Raw genomic sequence first — 22,297 nt, 5'->3', positions numbered from 1 at the left:
AGATTATTTCATTTTGCAATCTCTTTAGAATTTAATGTTTCAGGGGCTTGTTTAGGGTCATACCTACAAGGTTGAGTTCATTTGGAGTTCTGAATCTCCTTCTGTGCACTGGCTCAACTTGTTTGAAGAGTTATAGTATCTATTACTGGTGAGGGGCCAGTACTGCTGAGGTGTTATTAGCTTGAAGATGGCTGCTATGCTCTTATTTATTAAAAGAAAGCAATTTCCATCAAACTTGGGAGAGTCTGATGATAGAAATGATGTCTCCCCTGGCAACCAAAGGATTCTAGGTAGCAAGCTAGCCATGGTAATTTGTTTTTATGCTGTGTGGTGCTCCAGAATGCATAATATAGGTTTATAAAGAAAAGAAGACTTTTATTAAAAAATTCCAAGTGGGAGGAACAGGAAAAGCTTTTCTTGGTATGCACGTGTTCAATGCAATCGTATATTCTAGGTTTACAGTTCCAAAACACTAGAGGGGTCCTACAAAACCATATTCTAAATAAATTACAATAACTAGTTGATCATATGTCCTGTTGTGCTGGGACAGTCCCAGTTAATGTCTATTGTCTCAGGGTAATTATTAATAGCAACCCTTTCAGTCTCCTGCATGGAATTATATGATCACCCTGTAATAACCAAGCATATAGTTATAACCCAGCCCCTTGGAGGAGTTTATCATTCTACTTGGATATTGAATTAAACTGTTTCTGCATTGTAATCACCAAAGGCAATACTAGGTTATACACATCTCACCGCTAGATAAAAGAATACATACAAGTTTGTCTATAAAGATATGTTTATTCCAACCTCCAAAATTCACAAATAAACTTTCTGTTACCTGTTTCTTACAGTGACTACAAAAAGTTAGAGCATAATAGGCTCTGGCTGGTGTGGCTCAGTGGATTGAGCACTGGCCAGCAAACCAAAGGGTCACCAATTCAATTCCCAGTCAAGGCACATGCCTGGGTTGTAGGCCAGGTCCCTGCAGGTGCGTGAGAGGCAACCAAACATTGATGTTTCTCTCCCACTCTCTCTTCCTTCCCCTCTCTCTAAAAACAAGTAAATAAAATCTTTTTAAAAAGCTAGAGTATAATAGACAAATGTCAGATTTTTAAGGTGCGTACTTCTGTAGGCTCGAGGCTGCTGTAGGCTAGAGGCTGAGGCAGTCCCTATAGCTGTGGCCACTTAGCCCCGAATGCTGCTCAGCCTCAGGCCAGGCCTGTGGCTGGTCCCCCTCTCTTCTTGCATCATAGTCTAAACTGACTTCTTGCCTTTTGGCACCTAGTTTGCATCCCTCTTTTAGCAACTGGCTCCCACTTTGGTTCCCTATTGCACTAATCTGCAATTTGGTTCCCTGCCTTGTCCTTTCTCTGGAGTTTCAGGGATCCCTTCCTTGTCCTTGGACCCCGCACATTCCCAATCATCACACTCCTAACTCTCTATTCTGCTTGTATTCTTGACAGTGAGAACACACATTCAGGACTTCTCATTTTTGAAGAGCTGGCACCTACCATAATGTCTGGTGTGGAGTATATTCTCAACAAGCCGTTGTTAAATAAATGAATGATGAATGAACTCTGGTGCTTCCTTCTCATTGAGTAGAGCTGGGTTTCCTTTCAAAAGCCACTTCCACCTTGGCTCCTCCCCCTGTGAACAGGGCTCAGGGAGTTAATGCTGTTCGTGTATGTTACTCTTGAATGAATTAACACAGGCACAGAGTTTGAAAAGCGCTGGGTAATTGGTATGTCCTGAATGGGGTTGTACAGGGTAAGTCCCAGACAAGTCGGTGTATGTGGTGCTGAAATTCACACTGTGGTGGCACTGCCATCACTAGGTTTTGAGGAGGGCGGCCTAGAGAAAGTGGCTCTTTTTGTTCTAACTGGTTGGTGCAGAGAGGGTCCTTTCTGCAATCCATCCTCCCCGTGGGAGAGCCAGTGGCCCGTGTGTGCTGGAAGAGGCCCCAGCACGGCCATCACTCCCACAAGGAAGTGGTTTAAGTCGGTTTTGGCAAGTGCAGCTCTTAAGGAACAGGCACTTGTGAAGGGGTGATCTACCATCACCTTTCTTGCTTCTTGTCAGTAAGACCCCAAAGCTTTGCTTGAAAGTACATAAAGACACACTTTACCAGAATGTGACTAACTCACATTTTTTTTAATTGTGTCCTTATGTTGAAGCCTTTTCCCCCCCAGGGGAGTGAGGTGAATGCTCTTAGCCTTGAAGAACACTCAGAAGGTTCTTTCAGAGGATTCCCTCAAAAGTAGCCTCTAGTCTACACGTGAAATCTAGGCATGTTGCAATTGAGGATAAACAACATACAGGGAGGCAGTTTGCCTTGTCTATAGACACTTCTCTGGGATGACCAAATATAGAGACATGCTTACTGCCACTCAAGAATGTCCTCTAACACAATGGTTAAAAGCACAGACATTGGAACCAGTTTGCCTGAATCCAAATCCTGGCTCTTGACATTTATTAGTTGGGTAAGGTAATTCTCATCTGCATAAGTTCTCATCTGTATAACAGTATAATAATGGTACCTACGTCTTAGGGTCTCTGTGGGGGTTAAAAAGGGTTAATATATTTGAACATTTAGAACAATGGGTGGCCATACTAAGTGCTGCATGTGTTAGCTCTTAGTGCTATTGTTTTATTTTCTGAGAGTGAAAACAAGGTATGCTTAATATGAAACATTCATTTTTCAGTAGAGATATGCCAGATATATATCATATTAATATAAACATTGGAAAAAATAACAGGATTTTAATCAAGAATATTTTCTGAAATTTGGGTTGAATGAGAATTCCACATTCTGTCCAATTCTTATAATAACACTTGTGATCTTCTGTTCATTCATGACCTCACTCAGGAAGTTCAATGTTGCTGCAAATATTACAAATACCGAACTGATGTTTCCTAATGTGGTGTTCTGCCCAGAATGCGGCAGGCCCCTTTCATGGCTCTGGCAGCTGGAATAAGAACTTGATTACTTCTGAGCTCCTGAAAACATGTTTGTGCTCAGCTGCAAAAGATGTGGTGTGAAGGAAAGTCCAACCATTTCCAGCCACATGGCTGCCCCAACCAAGACTTGAGAGAAATGGATACCTTAAAAATGAGAATAAAATATGCTAAAGTGCCAAGGAAAAGGCAATTCTTTGCCTACAAACTCCAAGTCTTCCAAGTTAAGATTTGCACTTCAACCAATTTTACTTGTTCACATGTCAAATTAAATTTTGTTTTACATAAGAAAGCATAAAAAGTTCCATTTACTTCATGTTTTTCTGAGTGCATCTGGTAGAAGAAAGGCATTTCCAAGAATGCAAATAAGAAAATGTATAATATTTTTTTCTTGCTAAAACTTGTTAACAGAATTTTCCTGATTTATATGTACAGAGTTAAACAATGGAACATAATCTGACTGCTGGGGAGAAATGATTCATCTGTTCATCCATCCATCCATTCTTTTGATGAATACTGATGATGAATGCCTCCTATGTGCCCGTGACAGGCATTGGAAAAATAGTAACAATACATCCATGATCCTTGCCCTCATGTTGTTTACAATTTAGAAACTTTAAATATATTATTTCTAATGTTCACAGTTCTCCACATTAGTCATTGTTATTTCTACTTTGCAGGCCAGGAATATAAGCCTTAACTTAAGCAACTTACTCATCATCACACAGCTCTTAACTGATAAAGCTGGGATTCAAATCCTAGTCCATCTTATTCCAAAAGCCAGGTTTAAACTAAAACAGGAACAGAATCAGAGAAATGGACATCACAGGGAGGGATTTCAGTGGGGAGTAGGAAGGGAGGAATGGGGGGAAAGGTACAGGGAAGAAGCAACATAATTAGCAGGCATAAAATAGACAGGGAGAGATAAAAAATGGTATAGGAAACAGAGGACTCAGAGAACTTATATGTACAACCCATGGACATGAACTAAAGGGGGAAGAATGCTGCAGGGTTGGCAAGGGCAGGGCAGAGGTGGGAGGAAGGGGGAAAACTGGGAAAATTGTAATAGCATAATCAATAAAACTGTAATAGCAAAATCAATACCCCCCCCCCCAAAGCCAGGTTTATTAGATTCTTTTTACTACACTGCACTGGCTTTAAATAATAAATGTGTTCTCAAAAGTTACAGATTTCAATGTTTTATGAAGCATATCATGGTTTTAGAAAGCTAGGGCTATTTCTGAAAAGCAATCACTTTTTCCCTTTTAATATACATCAGATTTATGTAAAGCAAGGAATGTCAGTAAATAGGACACTTGATCAAAGGGCTAGCATGTCTTCAGAAGATTAGTAAAATATAGCATTTATATTGTACTGATCTGAACTAGCTTTATACCAGACAATCTTGAACACGACCTGCAGACTCAGTGCCTGCCCTGGTGGCACAAATCTGGTGGTGTCATATACTGGCCATAGGACACGTTATATCAGCTTTCTGAGATTCTGTTTCCTCACCTATAAAACGGGGACATCATCACCTATCACATGGAGAACTATGAAGAGTAAATGGAGGAAAGTACATTTTTTAATGTTTAACCATGCTGGGTGGGCTTCAGTCTCTTTCTGTTCCCCCACATATGCACAACAGCTCTTCTGACAGTGGGCAGTAAAGTATATCTTTGTTTAGCACTTAAAGGCAAAAAAAATGCCTCCAATGAAATGTTCCAGAGCATGAAGATCACTAACTTTGATGCCCTGCTTGTGGCAAAACCTAGGACATAAATGAGGATTAGAAACTTTTAGGATATAGTTTCTAGATGATGCAAGTTTAGGGTGACTAAAGAAGGGTTTGAACAGATAATCGCTAAACCACCAGTAATCTTCCACTTAATGCAAAGTAGGTAAGGATATATATATATAAACACACTAATACATAGAGTGTAAGTATTCACTACCAAGACTTTAAAAACACATACCAAAACACATCCACTTAAAAGACTGTTTTGAAATGGTCACATTGAAAGCATACATATCTATTGCATTCATTCACTTAACTGAGGCTTACTGGGAGTTGGGTAAATTTGGCACACTGTGCTAGCACTGGGCATATGGTGATGAACAAAACAGCAGTGTCTTCTTCCTTCAAAATCAGTTTTGAAGTCCCACATGGAATCAGACAAATTATTGATAAGTAAATATCACTAAGAACATTTAGATCTGAGTGACCTTAGCCTGAGCTCATCATGGAGGTGGTCCTAGATCCCACTAACTAGGAGAAACCGATAGACTGGGCTTGTCTAAGAGGATCTACACAGTTAGCAGGGGAGTGCTTTCCTGACACAATAGAAAAAGTGCCTTTGGACTATGCCTGTGGCCCCAGGGGAGCATCTCACGTTTCCTGACCCTCATCACTGTTAATCATGATGATAAAAAAAGATTCCCTTTTCTATAGCCTCAGGGAAAAAAACCTATCCAAGTAATTTTTTTGAGATGACATTGTTTATCTTATTCAGGTTTTAAAAATATTTCTGATTTTTTTTTTTTTTTTTTTTGCCAATAACTAAGCCCTCTTTCCTCATGAGGACAACCTTGATTTCTGAAACTGTTCTCTTGACATTACTTGGGCAGTGGACATTATTTCCCCAGAAAAGTAAACAAAGGAACAAAAACAAGGTGACTCAAAGGATTAGGAAGTATGTTTTTCTAGAGAACAAAAGATCTTTTCACAGTATGTCAAAGACTTAACTGTGAACTTTCCTGAATGTAAACATTGTTCAAATGGCAAAAGGAATTTCATCTATGTCTATAAAAGATAGACATAGCACAATAGTTCTTGCTCGAAGCTACATTTGGCAGGCAATAAAGTAATCTTTTCTTGAATACTTCGCATACAGACTTACAAAACCTTTTTTATCATCTCAGGAGAGATACAACCACAATACCCTCATAATAGCAATAATAACACATAGATCAGAGTACTGCTAGAGACAACTTATGTCATAAATTATAAGTAACATCATTTATGCTTCGAGTCTTCAGGAATAAAGAAATGCTTTATGAGAAAGGTTAAAATATTAGGCTGATGTTTACATTTAGCATAAGAGTTTAAAACTAATTTTAAACACTAGATTAAAAAAACAGATTTTCTTATGATCATAGCAGACTATTAATATTTTAAATTGACAGGAATGATGAGATATTAGCTAAAATAAATATTTAACTTTTCCTACTTTAAAGTTTTATTCTCTTTTAAAATTTATTTATTGATTTTAGAGAGAGAAGAAGAGAGAGAGAAACATCAATGGGGTACCTCCCATACATGCCCCGACCGGGTTATCAAACTGGCGAACTTTTGGTTTACAAAATGACGCTTCATCCAACTGAGCCATGCAGCCAGGCTCAAGTTTTATTCTTCACAAACCTCCTAGTTATAATACATTTAAAATTAATATGGGTAATTGTGCTTATAATATTAAAAGAACTATATGCTATAACCAAATTATATAATAATTATGGAACGTCTGGACATCTTTCCTTACCTATCTACAAACTTTGCAGACATTTTATTGTCACCATTATCAGCTCAAATCCTACTGCAGCCAGCTGCTGGGTTCTCCCTTCCATCACGACAGAAGGACTGCACAGTTTCTAGGAAATGATCTATAAGGAGCAAAACTTCAGGTCAGAGGATGTTGAGATTTTATTTTGGAGATTCTATTTTTAAATAATGGTTGGGGATTCCGCAGATATGGCTTCGAGTCTAGGAGAGGGAAACAAGAAGCTTTGCTTCAGCTTCCTTTTGTTCTGTTTTTGGTGCTTCTATCCTGAGTGTAACTGGGTACTGGTGCATTTACTAATAAATTAGCACAAATACCTGGGTATTTGGTGTCCCATTTGACTAGTCTTTCTGAGTTTATAGCTCCTTTGGTTTGGAATCCTGAAGAGAGAAACTAAATGATAGGAAGACATTCCTAGGTACTAGCCTAATATCATATAATACCTTCAAGACTTCAGGGCGCTTTAACAAGTACAGAGACTGAGTTAGTAGCTTAGAAACTACCCACAAAGAAAAATTCCAGCACAGATGGTTTTACCACTGAATTCTACCAAACATTTAAAAAAGAACTGTTATTAATTTTGAACCCCTAACACCAATCATAGAACTCTTTACTAACTTCTAGAAGAGGAAGGAACATACTTTTCAACTGATTCTCTGAGGCCAGAATACTGGTAGCAAACCAGAAAAAGACATCACAAGAATCAATATATTTTATAAATTATCCTCTACAAAGGAAATGCAAATCAAAACCACAGTGCAGTACCACTTCACATCCACTAGGATGATTATAATAAAAAGACTGACAATAACCACAGTTCATGAAGATGTGGAGAAGTTAGAACCCTCATACGTTGCTGGTAGAAACACAAAACGGTGTTACTGCTTAGGAAAACAGTCTGATAGTTCCCCAAAAGATTAAACCAAAGTTGCCATATGACTTGGCCATTCCATTCCTTGGTATATACTCAAAAGAACTGAAAACATGTGTTCATATAAAAATTTGTATAAAAATGTTCATAGCAGTAATATTCATAATAGCCAAAAATGGGGAAGAATTCAAATGTCATGAATGGATAAATAAAACGTTGTATGTATGTGTGAGTGTGTGTGTGTATGTAGATATATATATTTCAGCAATAAAGAAAATGAAATACTGATGTGTTACAACATAAACAAACCTTGAGAACATTATCCAAAATGAAAGAAGCCAGTCACAAAGGACCACATATTGTATGCTTCCACTACATTAAATGGAACAGGCAAATCCGTGGAGACAGAAAGTAGATTAGTGGGACCGAGTCAGAAGGAGGAAGAAGACACATCGCTATGGGAGTGGGGAGGCTGGGGAAGGCAGCACTTGAGATGGATGGCTGTGACCTGCAGAAACATGAAGGAAGGAGCAGTAAAAGGGAATGTGCCTCAAATGGCAGGTAGCAAGGGCAAAAGTGCACAGGAGGGCAAGGAGGAGAGGCCCTCCCTTTGGGGAGGCCCTGAATGCCAGGAAGAGTGGGTTGTAGTTCAGGTTGACGATAGCACAATTTCTGAAGGTTTTTGATCTAGAGTGCTAAGTTCAGAGTTTCTGTGTAAGAATTAATGCATCAGTTTATGTAGAATGGATTAGAATAAAAAGACTGAATCTCAAACAAACTTCCATTGTTAGGAAGGATTAGACATTGTAGCATCTAGGGTAAGTGACTTCCATCTTCAATTACTTGAATAGGCATACTTATATTAAATGAATCATCTATGAGTTCTAGTCAGGAAGATAATCATATTGTCTATATTTCTGGTGGGATACTTTATATGTGTTTCTTTGTGAATAATTTTGACTAAAGTAGACTTTTTTGTTAATATGGTGAGTATTGTTAATTTTTTCAGTATAGTTAGTACTTAATTACCAGTTTCTTTCATCTTTTAATTTCCAAAGTTTTGCTGTTAAGAGGGGTTGCTATTTTTTCTATTAAAATATACTTTCAGTGATATAATGTCTATTGGTGGCAAAACAATTTATTCCCACTAATAAGTCCTATATCAAACCAAAAAATTTTAGAGCTGAAAGAAATATACCAGAATGCTTTATGCACACACTCAGTATCATGTGTTAGAAGCAAGGCATTCTATAGCACCAGTGGTTGCTTACAAAACTTAGAGGGAAGTTAAAATTAAAATAATCACTGCAACAAACGTCGTGCCTCCACAAAACTGGTTGGGACGGGAAAAATCTAATTTCTTGGACTGTTCGTCTTAATCCATGTAAGTTATGATCAAAATATTAACTCCTCTCTCAATAAAAAGGAAATTCCTAAACCAACAGGGTTCCTACAATTTTCAAGTTTAATTGAATAGCTTTTTATAAATTTTAAAATTAGTTCCCATGTTCTATAATCATTCCCTTACTTATTGTATAGATTATCATAAATAATAACATCTCATATTCATATGCTACTTACAGTTTGCAGAGCACCTGAACATGTGTTATATCACTTGGTTTTTTAGAACAACTCTGTGAGTTAGCTGCTATGATTATCTCTATTTTACGATGGAGAAATAGATCTTAAGAGGGTTAAATGACTCTCCTAAGATCACTGACTGACTGCAATTGGGAATCAGGGTGTGGCTGTTTGGTTTTCAGCTGCTTATTCTACAGCGACAAACTAACAAGTGTAGGGAAAAGTGGGGCAGGGAGATTTTTCACCATTTGGCTCTGCCAACTTCATAACAGTCAGCTAGCGAACAGTGAGCTCACCTACAAAAACAAAAGATTCAGCCTTCTAGGAGACACCAAAGGGGTTCGCAGCCTTTATCACCCCTCCCAGGGACCACAGAAAAGCTTTAAATGACCAAATTAATCATACATTCACCTACTGATTCGCTGTGGTCCTTCGCTGATTCATCAACCATTTATTGAGCTCTGACCAGGTAGGTGTCAGGCTCCCAAGCAGATGACTAAAGGGGGCTGTGAATTCTGCTCTTGAGGAGCTTGCCCTTTTGACATGCATCAGAGTAAGAGATCACAGTCTGACCAGAGCAGGGGGATGCCAAGGAGAGGGATGAATTGGAGGGCAGGGGAGAGTGGGTAAACGGACTCAAGCCATCTGGGCTCAGCCTTGAAGGATGAGACACAGACTGGGTGGCAGGTGTTTCTGCCAGAGACGACAACGTGAGGGAAGGCCTGGGGCAGGGCAATGCATGCCGACATGGAGAGTGTTCTAGCTTCATTCTGCTCATCGTCTGATAATCAGAGAATTTTGCTTTGTCACTCATAAAATGCATGAGAAATAACAACACCAGGTAAGGTTTTCCCCCAACAATTAAAAGCATTTTGTTGTTTTTTGCTGTGACTTAAAGAACACGTAAAATATATATTTCATATGTTCTAGCTTTTAATAGAGGTTAGAATATAACTTTGGGAGAAGAAACATAATTTTTTTCTCTTTATGCCTAGAGAATATTTTGAGATAATTGTTTCTTTTCCTTTGTTCATTCCCCCCTTTTCCTTCCCTCTGATTTAAGCAGATTCCTTTTTTATTATGTCAGGCTAGGTACATAACAGGGCAGAAAGGAGCGGTACACTGCCCATCTTTTTTGGCTTTTGTATTCTAAACCAGAGGTCGACAACTTTTTCCATAAGGGGCCAGACAGTAAATATTTTAGGCTTTATGGGCTATAATGATCTATGTTGCAACTGCCCAATTCTGCCTTTGTAGTGCAAAAGCAGCCATAAACAACATGTCAGTGAGTAAGTGGGGCTGTGTTCCAATAAAACTTTATTTATGGACACTGAAATTTGAATTTCATAATTTTCATGTCACAAGGTATTCTTCTTCTTTTGATTTTTTTAACAGTTAAAAAGTAAAATGAAACTGAGAGTCTTTATGACTTACATTAAGCTTTAAATCCTAGCTCTGGAAATCATTCTTCTCTCTCCCTCTCTGGTCCCTCCGTAGACTCCTAGCCTTTCCCCTGGATAATCAGCAACCCCTGAGGCACTAGCTCAGACCTGACTCATGGTCACAGTCTGCACCTCTGCAGGCTAAAGATAACATTTTGACCTAAATCAGGTTTCAGTTCCTGAGCCCGAAGGTACAAGGTCACTCTGGTTATTTTCCCATGAGACCAGACAGAGGGATGACAGGAAAAAACCCTCAGAATTCCTCAAGACCTTAAGGGTAAACATTTATTACCCTTACTGCACCTCCAGTCAGTCAGTTCCCAGCACGACCCAAGATGTATAACTCATGGCGTTTTGAGATTTTGTCCTATGTAATCTGCCATCTACATGCCATCAGGGAGGTGGGGCTTTTGAGCATTAGCTTCCTATTCTCTTACGTGGCACCATCCATAATAAAATGACCAATATTTCACCACTGAATTCTTGGTGTTTAGTGTTTGGCTCTGCTAGTTCTGGGTAGACAGACTCTGTTTTTTTAACAAAAACAATTATTAGCTCAGGAGCCATATAAAAACAAGTGGTAATTTGCTAATCTTTGTTTTAAATTCTTAATGCCATTAGGAGAACCTAAGAGTTTTGTGAAGCAAGGAAGAAAATCTACCAACGTAGGCAAGCTACTTGAAAAAGCTTGGAAGAGAATGGGGCTTCATTTCTTGACCTTGCCCCAACCTGGTAAGAGGGGAGAGATATGTGGGTCCGGGAATATTCTGCTGTCCCTCTGCCCCTTAAAAATTCTGAATTTGCTGCCAAAATTCCAAATTAATGATATTTCATTTAAAACTATGATTTCAGTCTTCTCTTGAAAATGAGAAGGCCAAATGAAGTTGGTATTCTCAGATGGCAAGAGCTTGTAGAGACTTCCCTCCTAGGCAGGCCCTCCTGGCCTGTGTCCATCCACATTACCGGTTTGGCATCTGTAAGAATTTGGTCTAAAACCTGCTGGGCAGAGAATGATCTGTTTTCATCTCTGAGGGTACAATCTCCACTGAATCTAGTCTTTTGGTCCTAGAGAAGCCACATGGTAAAGAGGAATGAAAACACAGGCTTCTGAGTTTAGAGGGAACTAGGCTGAAATCTCAGTTGTTTTTTTTTAAAGTAGTCTAGATCTTTTTTTTTTTTTAGATTTTATTTATTTATTTTTAGAAAGGGAAGGGAAGAAGAAAGAGAGAGAGAGAGAGAGAAAGAGAGAGGGAGAGAAACATCAATGTGCAGTTGCTGGGGGCCATGGCCTGCAACCTAGGCATGTGCCCTGACTGGGAATCGAACCTGCGATGCCTGGTTTGCAGCCCGTGCTCTATCCACTGAGCTACGCCAGCCAGGGCGAAATCTCAGTTTTTAAAACAATTTTTAAAAATATATTTTATTGATTATGCTATTACAGTTGTCCCAATCTTTTTCCCTTTGTCCCTCTCCACCTAGTACCCCCTTTCCCTCCAGCAATCCCCCTGCCCATGGATTATGCATATAAGTTCTTTGGCTTCTCCGTTTCCTGTACTGTTCTTAACATCCCCCTGTCTATTTTTTGTACCTACCATTTATGCTTATTAATCCCTGCACCTATCTCATGTTATCTTTGTTTTGTTCATTGTTAGGGGAATGACCTTGGGTAAATCACTTAAGACCAACTTCAAAATGAGAATAGTAATACACACCTGAAATGGTGGTTGTAATGATTATAGGAGAGAACCTATTGAAAGCACGTAACACATACTAAGCAGTGAATAAAAAAGAATCCTTAGGATAAATAAGTTATTTGATGTACATCTAATTTTAGACCATGTCTTCACTGTTGTCTTTTCTGTAAGGACCTACATGATCAGCTTATAATTTATTTCATTTTATAAAGAAATTAGGGCCCAGAGAATTGACATGATTGCCCAAAGCCACACATCAGAGGTGGAATCCAGAAGAGGATCTGGTTCTCTTACTTTTTCTTTTAAAATTTTATTTTTTATTGTTTACACTATTACAGTTGTCCCCATTTCTCCTCCCCCCTTTGCCCACCTCCCACAAGCCCTCACTCCCCCTTTACTATGGCCATCACAGATCTCATAATTCTTGACCTAAGGAAATTTGTCTGTGCCACACAACCTCAAAGTTCTAAATTCTTTTCATAAAATTCTTTCATTTGATAATCAAAAGATCTTCTAATTGGAAAAAAACATGGAATTAAGTTTTCTGGCTAACCTGACTATACTTTTTTAAAAATCATAACTTCCATTTTTAAATTATAATGTCCAAATATAGTGAAATGACAACAGTTATTTTTGTTTAATTTCTATTTATTAGTTGTTGAAGTTATTGGAAATACCCCTATTCCTAGCTCATGGACACCCTCATGTGGTCAGTAGACAGAAACCAAGAAAAATCAGGAGTAACTTAACATTAATGATAAAGCATAGCAGGATAGGTAGATAAGTATTCAATAACAGGTCACTATAATTATATTATTTTAGGCTTTGGTCAATGGCCAGAGGAAGAATTGGTTACCTACGTCAGGCCAAATCTTTAATGAGACTGATTACAATGAATGATTTCTCTGTTATACTGAAGAAAAATATTCAATATATGTAGTAGCAGTATTATCTCAGATCTTGGTAGATTTTTCTCTAATACACATGGTTATGGATGATGGAACATTCTGGGACTTTTTGAGTGCAATCAGTATGTGTAAAGCATAGGAGGCTCCATTAAAATGTCTCCTATCAAATCTAAGCACAACTAAACAAGTGGGAACAGAAGTGCGAGGGCATATTAGAGAGAAGTCTGATGAGCTGCAAATGCTTAAGGTTCTCTGGACATCCATTCAAGAAGGTAAGTTGGTTAAATGGAAGTAGGTCAGAATGCTTCTTTTGTATTAACAGGTTGACCTAAGTCAACAGGCAGTACCCAAAGAAACATTTATACCATATAGAAAATCAGTGACAAAAATAAATGGATTTACTTTTTGCATCACAAAGTAAGGAAGTATTCAAAAAATGACTGAAACCTGTCAAAAAAATCAGGGAACTGGCTTTAAGAGGTTCCCACTGGCTAAATCTGGAACAATCTGAGCATCAGAATAAAGAATGACAATGGACTATAACCTATTAAATAAAATGGAAATCTATGAGGTCATACTAATAACAAACAAACTACACTAAAGAAGTGCACTTCTTTAGTGTAGAACTCCAGCTAATAATTGTAGAAGGAATGATGGAATGAGAAAATAAAATCACCACTTGGCAACCATAGAAGTTACAACTGATTCAAACAATAATCATCAATAGATGATTGAATTAATGGATGAAAGTTTGATGAGAAACAACATCTTTACACAATTTTGAAATGTATAGCTACAAATACATGTATTAATTATAAAACGAAAATACAGTAACTTCACAGGGGAGAAATAGATGGGAGATAATATCTTAACCAAATGTTCAAAGTTACTATCACCAGCAATGGGACAAACTGATATCCTGTGTTACCTAATAGGACACATTGAGAAAAACAGCATTTTTTTTCCCTGTGATATTTCTGCCAAAGATGCATAAACTGAATCAAAAGTGAGAACACATCAGAAAAGCCAAATCAAAGGATGTTCTATAAAATAACTGTCTTATACTTTTATTTATTTTTATTTTTTATCTTTATCTGAGGACATGTTCATTGCTTTTAGAGAGAGGGGGAGGGAGGGAGAGAAACATCAATGTGAGAGAGAAACATGGATCAGTTGCCTCTTGCACATGCCCCCAACTGGGGACAAGGCCACAAACCCAGGCTTTGCCCTGACTGGGAATTGAAGCCGTGACTTTTCAGTTTATGGGAGGATGCTCCAACCTGCTGAGCCACATAGGCCAGGTCTGTCTTATTTTTTAGAAAATGTCAAGGTCATGAAAGTCAAGGACAGATGAAGAATTGTTCAAGATTAAAAGGTAATAGAGTCATGTTAACTAAATATAACACATGATCCTGGATTGCTTCCTTTTGCTGAAAAGGATGTTATTGGGACATCTGAAATTTGAAAACAACGTCTGTGGATTAGACATTAATGCTGTATCCATGTTAACTTCCTGATTTTGAGATATGTATTGTGGTTAGGTAGGAGAGTGCTTTTGTTTTGAGGAAATACTGTAGCACTTAGAGGTAATGGAGTAACCACATGTCTAAAACTTACTTTCAAATGGTTCATGAAAAAATATGTATAGAAAGATAAAATAAAAATTAAACAACATGATTAGGTTTGGTACAAAAAAAAGGTTAAATTATTTGTCTATACCTGAGGATGAAAATATAGAGTTTGGATTTAAGGCTCTAAGGAGGGAATTTTTTTCTTCTATTATTCTTATTAGCAGCTGCTCTTGGTGAACCTAAGTTCCTTTCAAACTCACCAAAGGTTAGAAGATATCATGAAAAACTCTGAGGTGAAAGAATCAAGACCTATTTTATAAAGGAAATTCTACTGCAACTTATAACCTTTCTAAAGTTCCAGTAGAATTTGCAGGGGCATGATATATACACACTATATATATATCTATATATCTATATATATATCTATATCTATATCTATCTATCTATATATATATGTAAATATAAATATTACACATATATAAACATAAACATTCTTTCTTTCTATTTATCTACCTACCTATCTACAAATGTATCTATTTCTCAAGCTGGATTTGGGTGAGAAGGAGAGTTACATTCAGAACCTTAATGTCTATTCCTGTTTAATCTTGAGAGCAGCCCAGGGGCCTACTCCACTATCAAACCACAGAGATGTGCAGCTGATTTTTAAGTGTCTATGCAGTTGTGAGCTATGGAATAGGAAAAAAACATTGTACTTTAGTATTAAGAGAGCCACGGTGACAATAATAGTTAGCATTAATTGCAGTGAAATAATCCTACATTTATTGGGAGTTACATGGGGTAACTCAAACTACACTCAGAACACATGAATTTGTTTCTGATGTCATGTCAGGGCTTCCCTTTGTGGGTGATGACATATGTAAATATGATGGCAGAGTGGCTGAGGTCATGATGACTCACCGTCAGATGCTGCACCTTCCCCTTTGCCTAGCACAAAACCAGTGTAAGCATCTGATGTTCCTTCTGGGGCTCCATAGACCTTGTTCTTTATGGAAAGGATTTTTCACCCCACGCCAGCAGTGTGAAATGTAGGGCCTTTAACAGCCTTACATTCATTTATCTGTTAAAACAGAAATTTCTAAAAGAACAAATAATGGAAGTTATCCAATATTACTAAGTTCTTTTTGTTGGCAGGAAAAACCCACTGTAACGCCATCAGATCACAGTCAAGGAAGACTTAACAAATTTATTCAGAACTCTGGCAACTGGAAAGTCTCTTAAGAGGACAGTTGTAACTAGACTTTTTATTTCTGCCCTATATGTATTAAGAAACCAATTATAGACCTCCGGCCAAGATGGAGGCATAGGTAGACACGCTGTGCCTTCTCGCACAGCCAAGATAGGGACAACAATTTAGAAACAGAGTAACAACCAGAACTGACAGAAAATTGAACTGTATGGAAGTTGGACAACCAAGGAGTTAAAATAGACATGTTCATCTAGACCGGTAGGAGGGGTGGAGTTGGGCAGCCGGGTAGAGGGGTCGTGGCACAAAGAGCACTGGGACCAGGTGCCTAAGGCATCCTTGGTGTGCAAGACTGCAGCAGGCAGACCCTGGACACAAAAGTGACAGCTGGCAGACCCCGGCCAAGGGGTGGCAACCGGGAGACCTAGCAAGGTGGTGATTGTGAAACAACACACTGCATGCAACCCAGTATCCCAGCACTGGGAAATAAAACCTTGGGGCACTGACTGAAAACACCTGTGGGGGCTGAGGCGCAGGGAGACTCCCAGCCTCACAGGAGAGGTTGCTGGAAAGACCCACAGGTACACGAGCTCACCCACATGGGAATTAGCACCAGAAAGGCCTAGTTTGCTTGGGGAAGTGGCGGAAGGGACTGAATCTGATGGAGAGAGGAGCAAGCACCATTGTTCCCTCTAGGACCCTGCCCCCACATACAGTGTCACAACCTAGCGACTGGGTTGCCCTGCCCTGGTGAACACCTAAGGCTCCACCCCTCACTATGTAACAGGCGTGACCAGACCCCCCCCCAAAAAAAAGGCTCAAACAGAAGAACAAATGAAAGCCCCAGAATCAATACTTTTAAGTGACTAAGAGATAGCCAACCTATCAGATACACAGTTCAAAGCACTGGTGATCAGGATGCTCACAGAATTGGTTGAATTTGGTCACAAATTAGATGAACAAATGAAGGCTACAATAAGTGAAATAAATTAAAATGTACAGGGAACCAATAGTGATAGAAAGAAAGCTGGATCTCACATCAGTGGAGTGGACCAGAAGGAAGAAAGAAACAACCAAACAGAAAAGAATGAAGAAATAAATGAGGAGAGGCTTAGTAACCTCCAGGACATCTTTAAACATTCCAACATCCAAATTATAGGGGTACCAGAGGGAGAAGAGGAAGAGCAACAAGTAGAAAAGTTATTTGAACAAATAATAAAGGAGAACTTCCCCAATCTGGCAAAGGAAATAGACTTCCAGGAAGTCCAGGAAGCTCAGAGAGTCCCAAAGAAGTTGGACCCAAGGAGGAATACACCAAGGCACATCATAATTACATTAGCCGAGGTAAAAATGAAGGAGAGAATCCTAGAAGCAGCAAGAGATAAGGGGACAGTAACCTACAAAGGAGTTCCCATCAGACTGTCAGCTGATTTCTCTAAAGAGACCTTACAGGCAAGAAGGGGCTAGAACGAAGTATTCCAAGTCATGAAAGGCAAGGACCTCCATCCAAGATTGCTCTACCCAGCAAAGCTTTCATTTACAATGGAAGGGCAGATAAAGTGCTTCCCAGATAAGATCAAGTTAAAGGAGTTCATCATCACCAAACCCTTATTTTATGAAATATGTTAAAGGGACTTATCTGAGAAAAAGAAGATAAAAAGCATGTATAGTAAAATGACAGCAAACTCACAATTATGAACAACCACATCTAAAATAAATACAAAAACAAACTGAGCGCGGGCTGTGAACCAAAGTGTCGCAGTTTTGATTCCCAGTCAGGGCACATGCCTGGGTTGCAGGCCACAGCCCCCAGCAACCACACATTGATGTTTCTCTCTCTCTCTCTTTCTCCCTCCCTTCCCTCTCTAAAAATAAATAAATAAAATATTAAAAAACAAAAACAAACTAAGCAAACAACTAGAACAGGAACAGAACCACAGAAATGGAGATCACATGGAGGGTTAGCAACAAGGGAGAGGGAGGGGGACAGAGAATAAGTAGAATAGATGGTAGGTAGAAAATAGACAGGGGGAGGGCAAGAATAGTATGGGAAATGTAGAAGCTAAAGAACTTATGACACATGGACATGAACTAAAGGGGGGATTATGGGTGGGAGAGGGTGTGCAGGGTGGAGGGGAGTGAAGGGAGGGAATGGGAAAACTGTAATAGCATAATCAATAAAATATATTTAAAAAAAGAAACCAAGTATATATTTCTGAGGGACTCTAGGAACTAAATGTAAAGTAAAATTTATTTGATATATCGCCATTGGCCTAATTATCATATTGTGTCATGTTTCATGAATGTTGTGCTGAGTACAAAATAAAACAAATCTGATAACAGTCCTGGCCTCTAGTAAGTCCTGTCACAGAAGAGAGGTCATTAGCTATCACTTGGAAGAGGCTGACCCTAGCTGTCAAAATCACTACCACCACACACACACAAATCACATGGTGATGTTTTGCTTATCCAGTATTTCTTTGGGGGTATTCCCAGTATCTTTAATACCCGATTTTTGGTTCAGGTGGGACTGATACAGTCTTCTCTCATTCCAAACTCTAGGAGCAGAGACATGACCTAGGTCTGACCATCTATCAGGGTGTCTAAACTGCGGCTCACGGGCTGTATGCAGCCCAGGATCGCTATGGATGCAGCCCACCACAAAATTGTAAATTTACTTAAAACATTATGAGATTTTTTTTTGTGATTATGTGTCACAATATATTTAGTGTGTGGCCTAAGACAACTCTTCTTCCAGTGTGGCACAGAGACGCCAAAAGGCTGGACATCCCTGACATAGGGTCCCATACTTTTGGCTACAGTCACTGGTTCCAGGACAGCTGTGTGACCTCCCAGGCCTTGGAACACTCCTGAGGATTTCTGCTGAAATTACTGGGTGAGACATCCCCCTTTTGCTGTGATTGCTGGCCATAAGAGCTGTGTTTTCCCCAGTGCTACCAGGGCCTCTTTGCCATCATGTGGAGAAAGACTATATGAGAATGAACCTACCTTAGAAAAACAGCAGAGACGAGAGGAAAGAGATAGGATGCTGTGATGTTGAACCCTTGGTATGAACTGTGCCTAGGGACTTCTGAGTTACACAAGCCAATAAATTCCCTTTTGGAGCTAGGTAGTGTGAGTTGAATTTCTGTCACTTTCAACGTTCCTAATAAACGTCATTTTACACATCTTTTGATTCCACAATAAACCTGGAATCACATGAAATAATAGGTCCTTTCTTTAAAGATGCAGGGGGAAATTATTTTTTGAACTATCAATTTAACTCAAGAATTCCAGATTCATTTTCTGAAGTCATAAATGACATGCAACCTGGCCATATCATGAGTCAGGATTAGAATTAGCATCCAAGTTTTGTCCTAAAAGATCTACTACACAGAGTCCATGGTGAAATGAGGCAAAGAAAACCAGGAATATAGAGACTGGCAACTTACTGAAGTAATAAAAAGAATTTTAATACATTTGGGAACTATTGGGTTAAACAAATTAAAGAGGTTTCTTTGCAGAGAACTTCTCAAAACCAGGTATTTAGTAATTGTAATTTTATCATTAAGAGGCTACAAGTTATACAGTGTCTACCAACAGCTTGAACATGGATTCCTGATTAAAAAGGGTTCTAAGAATATATTTTCAGAAATATCTGACTCTGTATTTCTAAAAACATAGCTCATTTGTCCTGATCATTTTGCTTGATCTCTATTATCCTTAGCATCTAACCACTTTCATGGTTTCAACTAAAACTTTCATGCTAAAAATCATTGTAACATTCTTGCTAGCTTAAAGCTCTAGTTCAGCATCTCACCATTACCTCAAACTCTGTATTTGAAATGTCTAAACCTTCTACTTCTCCAATTTCCTGATTTGTTTGGTGGCCTGCCATTTTGCCAGACACCCAAGCTAGAAACGTCCGTGAAGTCCACTTCCATGTCCCACATTCAGCCCTTCTCCATCAGCTCACACCTGGCCATCCCGTCAGCCTCACAGCTGCCCTGCTTCCCTCAGGATTCTTTCCTGGAGAGAACATCACTACCAAATCCCTCTTCCTAATACAGCCTTCACTATTACGATTTTCCTCTTCCATGACTTTCAGCAGCTGCCAGGTATAGGGAACCTAACAATCTCAGTGGGCCTTCACATAGTTTAGCTTCTCCTATTCAGGACACTCTTTTAATGCATCACTCTTCAAAAGACACGATTTGCTTTGTTAAGTGTGTCTTGCATTACATTAACGGATACACTTAAGATAGATCAAGGGTTGCCTGGAAGGTGGACTTCCTTTCAACTGCTTTTAAAAATATTCTGTGCCAGCAACACCATGCTAAAACTAAACCACACCTGTCTTCTCAAGCCCTCCAGCTTGTGGGTTCTGGCAGTACCAGACCCACTCTTACCCCTGCCTCTGCTCTGGTATATACTCACTGTCCCCTTGGGACAGTTAGTGTTGAATGTGGATTTGCACTCTGGGCTTTGTGCTTGCATTCAATTGGCTGTGATGTTTGTTCACTTCTCTTCTGGTATTCACACCCACCTCTTCCCTGGATTTGTGGGGATCCAAGTTAATGGAACAATTCTTCCTCTATTAAAGGAAGACACAGCGTTCATTCTTATCTAAGCCTGTGATTATATGTTGTTTGAAATGCCCTGCCCTCTCCTTCTGAACTATCGAAATAAATTAAAATAAAAATGCAACCCAGCCCCATATCCTTCGTTTATTAATTTCATTTGCATAGATAACTCTCCTCTGAACTACTACCGCACAGAGACCACACTCCCCAATTTAACATTGAACCACACATTATATTGTACTGTTTGCTGCAGCTTCATGACTACCAGCCTCGACTCCCAATTACTACAGTATGAACTTCCTGAGGGTAAAAACCATGTTTCATATTTCAGTGTCCACCCTCTGCCCACAGGGCCTCCACTGGAGGGTACAGAGTAAGTGCTTCACAAGAATACTCTGGCTGGTTGATTCTCAAGGGACTTATATCTGCTTTGTCCATAACTTCCACCGTTCAATAAATGATAACCTGCCGATGTACAAAGGAATCCTACAGGTCAGATAACTATCATTTCCCTAGGAAATTATGGTTTGTTGACCTTCCCGAAGCCAGGTTTAGAGTATAAATGGAGTTATATGAAAATCAACTAGCAATATGGGGGGGGGCAGTACCAATCATTTTTAAGATGAGATTCAAGGTATAATGACACAACAGGAAAACTTCCCTACCAAAAAGAAAAATGGGTATTTATAATGACAAATATGCAATTATATTTGGGTTTACAGGTATCAATTGTTGTTTGAAACTTGGGGATACTGGAAAGCCATTCATTGGTACAGACTGAGATTATACTTAAAAGTTTTCACTTTATTCACTTGCAGACAATTGCCAGATGTCCAAACTAGAAACATCATAAAGCCTGCTTTAAAATCAATTAGTTTTTAAAAATTCAGTGAAAATTATTTCATGGGTAGACAAACATGGCTGAAACAGGATTGATGCTTTATGGGCTAAATGAAATAATAGGAACAGAGCACTTTGGAAAACAGAAGTGACTTCTAAGTGAATGAAATGCCAGCCTCCTCTGGGACAGACCAGCTAGTCCAGTTCCCCTTGTCCAAGCCAGGATTCTGCTCTGCCTTGCAGCCTGAGGTCTTCACCACAGCCACTCTAGCAACAGTGCGTCTTTCTCTCTAAGATCCAATGCTTTTAGCAGTTTTTTGATGGAAGCAAAGAACATTGATGACACATGGAGGAAATATACAAGCATTGGTCTGCCTGGAAGGTGAGCAGCGATTACATGGGAAAAGAGCCATTCTCACACCTCTTTGTACCAGAAAATCCTACAGAGGTTCAAATGAAACTAGTTCTAGAAAATCATTTAAACCTTATCAGGCTTTTAATCATTTGTATGACACTTTAATTAAAAATTAATTATGTGTATGTGTGAATAAGAGAAACAACTTTAGTATTTTTTTTTAATCTATATTTCTTAAATGGAGGATAGAGATCACTGGACAGGAGCACATTGTGAAACAGTTTCTGGAAAGCTGACTGGTAACAACGTCACCTAGTACAACACTGTATCAACAGCACACCATCCCACCTCTCTGAATTCACCCCCACAGCAATTGTGCTTGTTGGTATCCCTTTCCTGTCAGCAGGCTTGTTCTTGTAGAAACCAAGCTCTGATTCTGCTGCCTTGATCAACTGAACAGCATGGAAATTTTACAACATTTAACCTATTTTATGTATTTATTAGAGGAAAAAGTACCAGGGATTTGAGAAATAGCATAAGAATCATTGAGAATTCTATTTTCTATCATTAATACTTAAAAGCAACCCAAAGGATCCTTTATCACTCTTTGCCACAGAACTGCATAATATTACTAGGTTCCTCAGAAACATTGACTCCGACAGGAACTAACACGATTTTATGGGGATAGAGACAAATGCAAGTGTTAATTCCGCTTGCATTTTCAGATCTTGGC

The 22,297-nt window shown here is 38.9% G+C and overlaps 1 protein-coding gene and 1 long non-coding RNA gene across 4 annotated transcripts in view; one reads left to right on the top strand and one right to left on the bottom strand.

Moving 5' to 3' along the window:
- The window catches only part of LOC123818914, a 31,822-nt gene extending 30,244 nt beyond the window's left edge, over window positions 1–1,578 (top strand). Inside the window, exon 3 of the long non-coding RNA XR_006785725.1 lies at window positions 1,467–1,578. This is a non-coding gene — a long non-coding RNA (uncharacterized LOC123818914). The remainder of the gene's footprint in view (window positions 1–1,466) is intronic.
- The window catches only part of VWA8 (von Willebrand factor A domain containing 8), a 421,660-nt gene that overhangs the window by 86,504 nt on the left and 312,859 nt on the right, over window positions 1–22,297 (bottom strand). Inside the window, exon 38 of one of the 3 annotated variants that reach the window (XM_045839250.1) lies at window positions 1,537–1,650. The exons of 1 other annotated variant lie outside the window; for it this stretch is intronic. In XM_045839250.1, the coding sequence (XP_045695206.1) occupies window positions 1,555–1,650 (96 nt within the window). In that variant the 3' untranslated portion in view covers window positions 1,537–1,554. Of the gene's footprint in view, window positions 1–1,536; window positions 1,651–6,489; window positions 6,619–22,297 lie in introns of those variants that run through there. One more of the 3 variants, XM_045839252.1, reaches the window with a different exon arrangement.

The sequence above is a fragment of the Phyllostomus hastatus genome, unplaced genomic scaffold, assembly GCF_019186645.2.
Source record: "Phyllostomus hastatus isolate PE091 unplaced genomic scaffold, TTU_PhHast_1.1 phas_contig_29, whole genome shotgun sequence".
NCBI lineage: Eukaryota > Metazoa > Chordata > Mammalia > Chiroptera > Phyllostomidae > Phyllostomus > Phyllostomus hastatus.
Note: the sequence above shows the minus strand (reverse complement) of the source record. Positions and strands in the feature narration are given on the sequence as shown.